At 54.6% G+C, this 11,831-nt stretch overlaps 1 protein-coding gene across 1 annotated transcript; it reads left to right on the top strand.

Annotated features, from left to right (window-relative positions):
* The first annotated feature begins 3,466 nt into the window (after positions 1 to 3,466).
* LOC142076228 (olfactory receptor 14A16-like) lies at positions 3,467 to 4,402 on the top strand. The gene has a single exon (XM_075138606.1). The coding sequence runs from the start codon at positions 3,467 to 3,469 to the stop codon at positions 4,400 to 4,402; it is 936 nt and encodes a 311-aa protein (XP_074994707.1).
* Positions 4,403 to 11,831: the final 7,429 nt, after the last annotated feature.

The raw sequence follows: 11,831 nt of genomic DNA, 5'->3' as shown, positions 1-11,831 counted from the left end.
CTGCCAACTGCATGTCGCTGTATGTGAGAGCCTTGGCACCTCACCTACCATTACAGGCCTGTAACTGGCCTTAAATGGAATAACTGCCCTGAAGTGGATTGGGCAATGCAAGAACGTTCAGGACACCACCGCCGTTAGAGTCAATGGAGATCTAGTCAACCTGGCGGATGGGAAAGACAGAGAGGAACTGAGCTCTCCCTGTGGTACATGACTCCATCAGATGAATCCCTGCGTAGGCTGCCCAGAACATAAAGAAGAGAGACAGGCTCCATCATCCTAAATGTGGGCATCTGATGCCATTTCCACTGGCCAAAGAGATTCACCTCCAGCCTCCAAGAAGATGCCCCCAGATGCTGCCCTGTCTCTCAGCATTGCTCCACTAGAGCTTGCAGCTAGCTCCAGGTATCTTGGACCACCTCTGGCACTCCAAATGTCCCCAGGTCTTTGCATGTGACCACGTCAGCCCTGGCCTCCATCTCCATTAATTAGCAGGGAGCTGAGAGAAGGAGCTGACATGCAGGTGTCTGCTGTGTGCACACCTGAGCTGAGGCCAGAGGAATCCCACCTCCTGTGGGCTTGTGCTGTGCGTGGGGGGCAGCTGAGCCCGCTTCTAGCCCCAGGGCCACAACCATGGAATGGGGGCTGAATCCCTTCCCTGGGCACTGCTAAATGAGGTCCTTCCCTGTCCCTGTCCGGGTGTCCTGTCTACAGAAGGGCCAATGAAAAGGTGATTCCTGGAGCTGACTCTTCTTCAGATGGGAGAAATGCCCCTGCTGGAAAGAAGTGTCTCTCGGCAGCTGAGGGAGGGACCATGAGTGATGGCTTCAGGCTATTCCCAGCAGGTTCCCTGGAGGCGCAGGGACACGTGGAGGGAGCCCCGAGGGGGCAGAGCAAGTGGTGCCTTGGGCTGGTCCTCTGCTGCTGAGCTGGGCTGGGCTCCTGGGATGGAGGGAGCTCCTGGCAAGCGGGCAGTGCTGCAGAGAGACAGCTCTGCCCAGGAGCAGGGCTGAGGGCACTGCCTGCAGGCACCGAGGGGAGAGGAGCGAGGCAGAGAGAGGTTAGAGGCAGTCTGGGCTGGGAGGATGCTGAGAATGAACGGGAGGAGAAACCTTCACAGCCCTTGACACGGTAAGTCTCCGGGTGCAGGGCAAAGAAGCTGCAGTGCCTGGAGAGATCTCCAAAAGCTGGCACATGCCACAGCCTGTGGGACATTTCCGGAGGTCTCTCCCACCTTCTGTGGTGTGGAGCAGGAGGACATGGTGCAGAGCAGGGCTTCCCTGCTGCACGGTCAGAGGGACAGGGCATGAGGGCTGCCTTCTGCTGGGGGGGACTGCAGGGGTGTGCAGGCAGGGGTGCCCAGGGCTGTCCTTGCGAGCAGGGTCCCTGCACCCCAGGGGCTGTGTGCTGGGGCAGGGACTCTGCCGCCTGCCAGGCTCAGCACTCAGCCTGCCCGGGGAGCTCCCCACGGCGCTGTGGGGAGAAGCTGTGGGTGGAAGGAGCGAGCCCCAGCAGGGCAGGGTCCTTCTGCTGTCGAGAGGGTGCTGCCTGGGTCAGCCCTGCTCACAGCTCCAGCCCAGCCCTGGGCATTTCTGAGGGGACTTTTCAAGATGGAGTTCCCTGAAAGGGAAGGTGTCTGTCTTTGGAGGTTTCTCCTCTTGGTTGGCTGGGTGGGCAGTGGGACATTTCCAAGGGCACTTTTCATTTGGAAGGTCAAAGGAGGGATGACTGTTTGGATAAGGAGCTTTCCTGAGTCTGTGTGTTCAGTTTCTAGCTCTGGGGGCTACAGATAGCACCAGCATCCCCTTTCCAGTCTCATCGGGGTTGTGGGACCTGCTCCTTACCCCCTGCGCACACGGAGAGGCTGCAGGGCAGCGCTGGGCACCCAGGGGCTGAGATGGGGTCTGTGAGCACTGGCAGGGAAGAGCCGTGGGGCCAGAGCAAGAGCTCCTGGCAGGGACAGCTCCAGGCAGGAGAGATGGGCAGGAAAGGAAGGGCCTGCTAATGGAAGCCCTGTTGCAGGGGAGATGTGGGCACCTCCCGGCCACCCCTGCAGTGCAGATGCCTTCCCTCAGCAACCCCCTTCATGTCCCCCACCCAGCACAGCCCTCGGCCCTCCCGGCCATGGGGTCTAGGCTGGGAGTCACCTCTCTGTCCAGCAGAGCAGCAGAAGAGGCCAAGGGCATCCCTCCTGCCACGTCCCCAGTTCCCACTGACCAGCAATCGGGCTGAGGGCAACTGTCCTGCATTATCACTGCCTGGGAGGTGGCTGCACAGCTGGGTGAGGGGAACGCTGTCCTGAGTGCCCGGCTGCCTCGGCCCTTGCCTCGCTCAGCCAGACCCTCACTGTCTTTTTTCTTCTTTCTCCACTGCCTGTTTTAAAGTTATCTTGTTCTTGGTGCCAGACTGCCTGGGGATGGGAATTTCAGCTGCAGAGTCACACCCTGATCTTGTTCGTCCATTCGTGCGGGCAGGTCGATGGGAACAAGTGTCCCAGCTTTCCTCTAACCCGAGGGGCTGTGGGCAACGCAGCCTGTGGGGCTGGGGAGTGAGTCAGTTGTCTCTTCCTGAGCTGCCAACATTCGGACACTTGGCTATGTCCTTGGGGTGTCCTTCCAAGCTGTGAGCTGCCTGCCAGCATGCAAAGCTGTCCCATAGCAACCTTGTGTTCTCTGAAAGCCCCACGGAGAAACGCAGAGACTCTCTGGCTGAGGAGATGCTGTGGGGTTGGTGAAATGAGCCTTGAGTGTCCTGGGCTAGAAGTGGGGTGCTGAGACCTTGAGAAAGGGTGAGACATTTCGTGCTCTGCACTGGATCCCTCTGCTCTCAGCAGTGTCTGGCTGCATAACAGAACATAAGAATGTGATCGCCCTCCATCTCAGGAAGGTGCAAGCCCAAGGCAGCTGGGAACAAGACCGGGGGACAGACCAGGTCCCCTCACTGCGCTCTGAGCCACAGGCAATCCTCTTGCCTCGCAGGACTCACTCTGTTCTCCTGGAGTGCAGCAGAAATGCTGAGGGTTCCTGACATCCAAGAACACTCCCCAGGGGAGATGGGGGAGCTGTCAAAAGCCCCAAGCCTCTCTAAGTGCCTTCTGCCACCTCAGTTCCTCAGTACGGGGAGTGCAGGTGCTGACAGGCCCTTCTGCGTTAGGAGCGGTTCCATCTGACCAAGTCAAACGCCAGCACTGGCCCCTGCCCCCACCCTTCCCAGGAACCCACTGCTGCAGAGCAGGGCTGACTCCTCGGCAGCCAGCGGGCAGAGGCCCTGCTCCTCACGCCACATTCAGCCAGCACCCACCAGAGCTCCAGCCCCGCAGCTGAGGAAGGATTCCTGGAAAATGCAAAGGGGGGGTGTGCAGCAGGGGCAGGGGCTGTGGGAAATGGCTTGGATTTTGCTCAGAGAAGTCTCCCCTAACTTCTCACTGCCTTTTCCTCCTTGGACAGGTTCACGTGCCCAGAGGGACCAAATGTCCAATGGCAGCTCCATCACCCACTTCCTCCTCCTGGCCTTCGCAGACACCCGGGAGCTGCAGCTCTTGCACTTCTGGCTCTTCCTGGGCATCTACCTGGCTGCCCTCCTGGGCAACGGCCTCATCATCACCGCCATAGCCTGCGACCACCGCCTGCACACCCCCATGTACTTCTTTCTCCTCAACCTCTCCCTCCTCGACCTGGGCTCCATCTCCACCACTCTCCCCAAAGCCATGGCCAATTCCCTCTGGGACACCAGGGTCATCTCCTATTCAGGATGTGCTGCACAGCTCTTTCTTTTAGCCTGTTTCATTTTAGCAGAGTATTTTCTCCTCACTGTCATGGCCTACGACCGCTACGTTGCCATCTGCAAGCCCCTGCACTACGGGACCCTCCTGGGCAGCAGAGCTTGTGTCCACCTGGCAGCAGCTGCCTGGGCCAGTGGGTTTCTCACTTCTCTCCTGCACACGGCCAATACATTTTCACTACCCCTCTGCCACGGCAATGCTGTGGACCAGTTCTTCTGTGAAATCCCCCCACTCCTCAAGCTCTCCTGCTTAGATGCCTACCTCAGGGAGGTTGGGCTCATCACATTTAGTGCTTTTCAATTTTTGGGGTGTTTTCTTTTCATTGTGGTGTCCTACGTGCAGATCTTCAGGGCCGTGCTGAGGATCCCCTCTGAGCAGGGACGGCACAAAGCCTTTTCCACGTGCCTCCCTCACCTGGCCGTGGTCTCCCTCTTTGTCACCACCATCATGTTTGCCCACATGAAGCCCCTCTCAATCTCCTCCTCATCTCTAGATCTGGTCGTGGCAGTGCTGTACTCAGTGGTGCCTCCAGCATTGAACCCCCTCATCTACAGCATGAGGAACAAGGAGCTCAAGGACACCGTGCGGAAACTATTTGAAGACAAACTACTGCAGCGTCAATAAGGTGTCCATCATCCTCAGGAAAAGCTCGGATGTTCTTTGGATCATATGTGTCTTGTTTTTCTCTTTGTTTCTTATACTTCAGATATTACTTCCACTTCAATAATATTAGTCTTAGCCACCCTCACCAGTGTTTTTTGACCTGAAAGACTCATGTACATATGGAGCCAGGCTCCCTGTGCAGGTGAAGGAGCTGGGAATAAAGAATGCAGCAGAAAATGATTTGTCTCTGTTCCCATCTCTTACATCTGCTCTGGAGCTGGGGGTGCAGCCCCAGCACACAGGAGGGCTCAAGGAGCCACGAGCCCCCCTGCCACATGGAGGAGCAGACACTTGTGGACCTCGGGGCTGCCCCTCGCTGCCTCAGTGGACACATCCTTGCTGCCACCTTCACATGGGGCTGCTGCTTCCCTGGAGCCATGGCCATGGACGACAGCAGGACCTGGTCTTTCCAGAGCAGCACTGCCAGTTCAGGGCCCTGTGGAGAGCACGGGGTGGGAACCAAGACAAGCTGGCCAGGCCAGCATGGACATGCTCGCCTGGGGCAAGGGACATCCAGGCAGAAGAGCAAGGGAGCATTTCTGTGCTGCAGGGAGGAATCCCTGAGAAAGAGAAAGGTCTTTCTGCAGGCACCCACTCGGGGCAGGCTGCTCTGTCCCCTGCCCAGGACTCTGGTGCTGGCCTGGGGAGAGGGGCTGGCACGGAGCTCCAGAGGCAGCCTGGGGTGGGGATCTCCTGCACCCAAGACGAGGAGCTCTTCGGTTTCACTGACCTCCATTTCCTCATGGCATGGTGAGCCTCCAGGCCTGGGGCTGATGGGGAGGCTGAGACCCCTCTCTGCCCCCCAGCAGCTGCTGTGCCCCTCAGAGGGGCTGGGGCCGTGGGGTGAGTGCCCAGAGCTCTGCAGCACCCTGCGGTGGGCTCTGCCGTGGGACCAGCCCAGGCTGGGCTGCTCTGCGGGGCTGGGCTGGGGAGAGGGCAGGGGAGATGGGAAGTGCTGGGAAAGGTCCGGGCTGGGCTGGGAAGTGCCCAGGAGAGGACAACGCTGATGTTAGCTGAGCTGTGTGACCATGCAGGGCAGGGACATGCTCCAGTGGGTGTGTGGTGTAGAGCCCGGTCTCCTGGCAGGGAACTGAGACAGCCGGGTGCAGGAGAGAGGAGGCTGCTCTGTGCCCTTGGTGGCAAGGACAGAGCGAGAAGGTGCCCCAGGGCATTTATCACACCCCCACCCCAGCCTCTTCCCTTGGCCATTTCCAGCACTGGCCACTCATCCCAGTTTACGGGTGTTTTTGCTCTGTGGCCACCTCCTCCCTCCTGTTGGTCTTGGTACCTGTGTTGGGGGAAGAGCCAGCCCTGCCCCAGGCTCTCTTCTTGCCCAGACCTTGGCAGAGCCCAGAGTGGGGCTCTCTGCAAAGCCTTGCGTGGGCCACGGCTGGGGCTGGGCACTGGCGGGCTGCAAAAGGAGGAGGGCTGGTGGGGATGGACCCTGAGGTCTGGCACAGGGACTTGTGGTGGGGAGCGTTTCCCCACCCCAAACGTACCCTGTGCTGTGCTGTGTCTGCTGAGGGGGATGTGGGGGCACGTGCTGGGCAGTGGGGCTGCACTGGCTCAGGCACAGGTGGGAGCTCCAGCACAGCCATCAGGAGGTGGAAGCAAGGACAGGCTATGCAGGGGGGATTCAGGAACATGACCTGAGCATGCGGGGATGTGTTTAGGAAAGCCAGAGCTCACCTGGAGCTGATGGGGGCTGCACGCAACACCAAGAGCAAAATGAAAGGTTCAGTCACTGGGCTTGCAGTAAAAGGCTTGTCGTGGTTTAACCTGGCAGGCAGCCAATACCACGCAGCCCTTCACTCACTCCCCCCCAGTGGGACGGGGAGCAAATCGGAAGGGTAAAAGTGAGAAAAACTCGTGGGTTGAGATAAAGACAGTTTAATAGAACAGAAAAGGGAAATAATAATAATAATAATAATAATAATAATAATAACAACAACAACAACAATAATAACGACGATGATGATGATAGAATATACAAAAATGAGTGACGCACAATGCAATTGCTCACCACCCGCGCTGACCGATAACCAAGTAGCGATTGGTACTTCCTGGATCACGCCTACCGTTCATATACTGAGCATGACGTCACATGGTATGGAATACCCCATTGGCCAGCTGGGCTGGCTGTCCTGATTATGTTCCCTCCCATCTTGTGTACCTAGCTCAGTCAGTAGGCATGGGAGCTGTCCTTGGACTAGGAGGGCACTTAGCAACAACTGAAAACATCTCTGTGTTATCAACATTCTCCTCATACTAAATCCAAAACACAGCACTAGGAAGAAATTTAACCCTATCCCAGCCAAAACCAGGACAGTATCCACTCCTTATTCTATACCATTTACGTCATGCTTAGGTCTCACATCTTTTTTTAATACATTTCAATTAACCACCCTATCTTTCTTTTTATATATACACATATATATATATGCACACACAGATATCATTCCCTTAGCCTATTTTCCATCCCTCTAAAATGTCCATTGAGTCCATTTAGTCCATGACTTTGGGCTCCATCTGTTATAACAGTCTTTCAGGGCCAGAGAGATGGTGTGTGGTGTTGGGCTGTTGCATCCTGAAGCCAGTTCTCATTTCGGTACTGCTGCGCTCGTCCAGTTCTATCATCGTTGCACTTTGCTCGGTTTCATCAGAGTTAGCTCATTCTTCATTAATCTGGGTGATTTTTACTGCTACACCATTGATAGCAACCATAGAAATAATGATATACAATATCATATAACAATTGACATCATGCAATTCAGTTCATTGGCTATTTTCACCCAAAATCAAATCCCCTTGAGGTACACACTGGACTTGCCCATCCTTTCGCATCACCCACCAAGTGTACCCAGGTCCTTGAGCAAAAGCAATCCCATGGATGGGTTTTCCCTTGCCAGAGGCAGGAGTAACCCAGACTGTCTTCCCCAGCATATTTCTTATGTGTACGACTGGGACTTTATCCCCATCTACAGTACGTAAAAGTCTTGATTGGGCAGGGCCAGCTCGATTAACAGACCCCCTAGTGTTGACTAACCAGGTGGCTTTTGCTAAATGTGTATCCCAATGCTTGAATGTCCCACCACCCATTGCCCTCAGTGTTGTCTTTAGCAGCCCGTTGTATCGTTCGATTTTCCCGGAGGCTGGTGCGTGGTAGGGGATGTGATAGACCCACTCAATGCCGTGCTCTTTGGCCCAGGTGTCTATGAGGGTGTTTCGGAAGTGAGTCCCGTTGTCTGACTCAATTCTTTCTGGGGTGCCATGTCACCATAGGACTTGCTTTTCAAGGCCCAGGACGGTGTTCCGGGCAGTGGCATGGGGCACAGGGTATGTCTCCAGCCAGCCGGTGGTTGCTTCCACCATGGTGAGCACATAGCGTTTGCCGTGCCGGGTTTGTGGGAGTGTGATATAATCAATCTGCCAGGCCTCCCCATATTTATACTTCAACCATCGTCCTATATACCAAAGAGGCTTTACTCGCTTGGCTTGTTTGATTGCAGCGCACGTTTCACATTCATGGATAACCTGTGCAATAGCGTCCATGGTTAAGTCCACCCCTCGATCACGAGCCCATCTATATGTTGCATCTCTTCCTTGATGGCCTGAGGCATCATGGGCCCACCGAGCTATAAATAATTCACCCTTATGTTGCCAGTCCAGATCCACCTGAGCCACTTCCATCTTAGCAGCCTGGTCCACCTGCTGGTTGTTTTGATGTTCTTCAGTGGCCCGACTCTTGGGTATGTGAGCATCTACGTGACGTACTTTTACAGTCAGGTTCTCTACTCGGGCAGCAATATCTTGCCACAATGCGGCAGCCCAGATGGGTTTACCTCTGCGCTGCCAGTTGTTCTGCTTCCACTGCTGCAACCACCCCCACAGGCCATTTGCCACCATCCATGAGTCAGTATAGAGATAAAGTACTGGCCACTTTTCTTGTTCAGCAATGTCCAAGGCCAGCTGGATGGCTTTTACCTCTGCAAACTGGCTCGATTCACCTTCTCCTTCAGCAGTTTCTGCGACTTGTTGTATAGGACTCCATACAGCAGCTTTCCACCTCCGATGCTTTCCCACAAGGCGACAGGACCCATCAGTGAACAGGGCATATTGCTTCTCGTTTTCTGGTAGTTTATTATACAGTGGGGCTTCTTCAGCACGTGTCACCTCCTCCTCTGGGGATATGCCAAAATCTTTGCCCTCTGGCCAGTTCGTGATCACCTCCAAGATTCCTGGGCGACTGGGGTTTCCTATTCGGGCCCGTTGTGTGATCAGTGCGACCCACTTACTCCACGTAGCGTCGGTTGCATGATGTGTAGAGGGGACGCTCCCTTTGAACATCCAGCCCAGCACCGGCAGTTGGGGTGCCAGGAGGAGCTGTGCTTCAGTGCCAACCACTTCCGAAGCAGCTCGAATCCCTTCATATGCTGCCAATATCTCCTTCTCAGTTGGAGTGTAGCGGGCCTCGGATCCTCTGTATCCCCGACTCCAGAACCCTAAGGGTCGACCTCGAGTCTCCCCTGGTGCTTTCTGCCAGAGGCTCCAGGTAGGGCCATTCTCCCCGGCTGCGGTGTAGAGCACATTCTTCACATCTTGTCCTGCCCGGACTGGCCCAAGGGCTACTGCCTGAACTATCTCCCCTTTAATTTGTTCAAAGGCTTGTCGTTGCTCAGGGCCCCATCTGAAGTCGTTCTTCTTCCTGGTCACGTGATAGAGAGGGCTTACGATCTGACTGTAATTTGGAATATGCATTCTCCAAAAACCCACAACGCCTAAGAAAGCTTGCGTTTCCTTTTTGTTAGTTGGTGGGGACATGGCTGTTATTTTGTTGATCACATCCGTTGGGATCTGACGACGTCCATCTTGCCATTTTATTCCTAAAAACTGGATCTCCTGTGCAGGTCCCTTGACCTTACTTTGTTTTATGGCAAAACCAGCTTTCAGAAGGATTTGAATTATTCTCTCCCCTTTCTCAAAAACTTCTTCTGCTGTGTTGCCCCATATAATGATGTCATCCATGTATTGCAGATGTTCCGGAGCCTCACCCTGTTCCAGTGCGGTGTGGATCAGTCCATGGCAAATGGTAGGGCTGTGTTTCCACCCTGGGGGCAGTCGGTTCCAGGTGTACTGGATGCCCCTCCAAGTGAAAGCAAATTGTGGCCTGCACTCTGCCGCCAAAGGGATTGAAAAGAACGCATTAGTGATGTCAGTTGTGGCGTACCACTTGGCTGCCTTTGACTCCAGTTCGTATTGGAGTTCTACCATGTCCGGCACGGCAGCACTCAGTGGCGGTGTGACTTCGTTCAGGCCACGATAGTCTACTGTTAGTCTCCACTCTCCATTAGACTTTCGCACTGGCCATATGGGACTGTTAAAGGGTGAGCGAGTCTTGCTGAAACAAAGCCTTTGCACACACGGGGTCGAGGACACTTGGTACCAGGACCCCTTATGGCAAGTCAGAGCTTGCCTGGTTCCACAGCGTATGTGCTTCAGCCCTAATGTGCAGCAATGCCCTCAGCCAGGGCCACAGACATGGTGAGCTGGAGCCGTTCATGTCAGAGACCGAGCTGTGACACTGATGGAATGAACTGCCAAGGCATGGTGGCAGAGCTCAGTGCAGCTGCTCTTCAAGGACAGCATCCTCCAGGCACAGCAATAGTCCCGATCGAAACTGAGTCTAGACCTGTAAGGCAACTCAAGGGCACCATAAGGAATGTTGACTCCTTGAGGAAGAGTTAAAGAAGAAACAAAGACACTGTGTGGCCACTGCTGAATTTCATAAGGGATAGAGGAGAGATTCTCCATGTCCTCTCATCCTCCGTCTTCACCAGCAAGGTCTCCCAGGCCTCTGTGACTCGAGGTAGGAATCTGGAGAAGAACAGCCAGCAGTGGATGGGGATCAAGTCGGGGTCACTTGGACTAATGCAATCTTTACCAGTCTCTGGGACAGGAGGGGCGGCATCCCAGGGAGCTGAGCGAGCAGGCTGGTGGCACAGTGAGGCCACTCTCCATCATCTCTGAAAGGTCACGGAGACTGGGAGAACTCCTTGACGCCTGGCAGCACCCAAATGTGGTCTGCACTTTTCAGAAATGGCCAATGCCTGAGCAGTGGAACTAAAGGCTGTGCCCCAGAGCACGTCCACTCAGATCCCACCTCTGGGTGTCTGGAAGAGAAGGTGACTGCATTTACCCAGGGTAGATTGTGCCTGGCTGGCCTCTTTGCCTTCTGTGATGAAAGGACAGGACTGCTGGACTTTGGGAGAGCGGTGGTGGTCTTTTCCCTGGAAGTCAGCAAGGCATTCAGCAACATCCCCCACAATATTCTTGTGGCCAAGAGAGGATATTATGGTCTGCATGGGTGTATAAGTAGATGGGTAAAAAAGAAGCTGGATGGTTGAGCTTGGCAGGACGCTAGATAAAGGGAGAAACTTCTCAATCATGAGGAAAGTCAAACTCTGGAAGCTGTTTCCCAGGGAGCGTGCACCAGCTCTGTCCTGGAATGTGAACAAGATGTGTTTGGATAAAGGCCTGAGTAATCTGGTCTGACCCTGCTTGGAGCAGGAGGTTGGTGGAGACACCTCCTGAGGTCCCTTCCAGCCTGAAGGATGCTGTCCTTCCTTCCCCTTCATGGTTTCAGAGTAGAGGAAGCTCTCAGGTTCTCCCTGACCCCAGAAATAATTCACATCAGGTGCAGGGCTGCCTTACAAGTACCCCCAAACAGCCCTGACCACATCTTTGGCATCCCTTTTCATTTGCCCCAACCCACGTTCTTCCTTTTTACTCTCCTAATACCTTCCAAAAAGAACAGCCTACCTTGGTAATCCTTTCAGAGCAGGTTTCTCAATAGGTGTCAGCAACCATGTACAGAGTCTGCACATCAGCCAGGCATCAAAGCCACCACCACAGAAATGGAGACGAGGCACTTGACCAGCTCCTTCAAATCAGGAATCGGTATGCCATGCCACCTGAGATTCCCTGGAACCCTAAGTTTTAAGTGCAGAGAAGTGTGAGTCCTCGTCAGGTATCCTGGCTTGTCTCCTGACCCATGTGGTGCTTCAGGCTGTGGAGAGAACCAAACCCAACTCTGTGACTAGGTTAGTTCCATTTCACATGCTGACATGCAGGGCAGATGAAGGGAGCTCACAACTCCAGGCTCTCTGCTGCACCGGTAGGACTTTGGGAACTGGAAGTGCAGGTACTGGTGGTGTACCACTAATTCAAAAACACCCTTGAGAGCTGCTCTATTTTTCCTTGGCTCCAAAGCTCACCCTGCTCAGATTTTGAAAGAACTACTTCAAACCTCTGCAACCAAATCTCTACAGCCTTCTCTCATTGAGGGTCTTGTACCCCAGGAAGAGGAAAACTTCCAATTCAGGCATCAACC

This window comes from Calonectris borealis, unplaced genomic scaffold (assembly GCF_964195595.1).
Source record: "Calonectris borealis unplaced genomic scaffold, bCalBor7.hap1.2 HAP1_SCAFFOLD_35, whole genome shotgun sequence".
Lineage (NCBI taxonomy): Eukaryota > Metazoa > Chordata > Aves > Procellariiformes > Procellariidae > Calonectris > Calonectris borealis.
This window is presented reverse-complemented; position numbering and strand designations above follow the sequence as displayed.

Bases quoted from the DNA above. Each gene is read 5' to 3' on its own strand.
- LOC142076228 (XM_075138606.1), top strand. From the start codon at position 3,467: ATGTCCAATGGCAGCTCCATCACCCACTTCCTCCTCCTGGCCTTCGCA.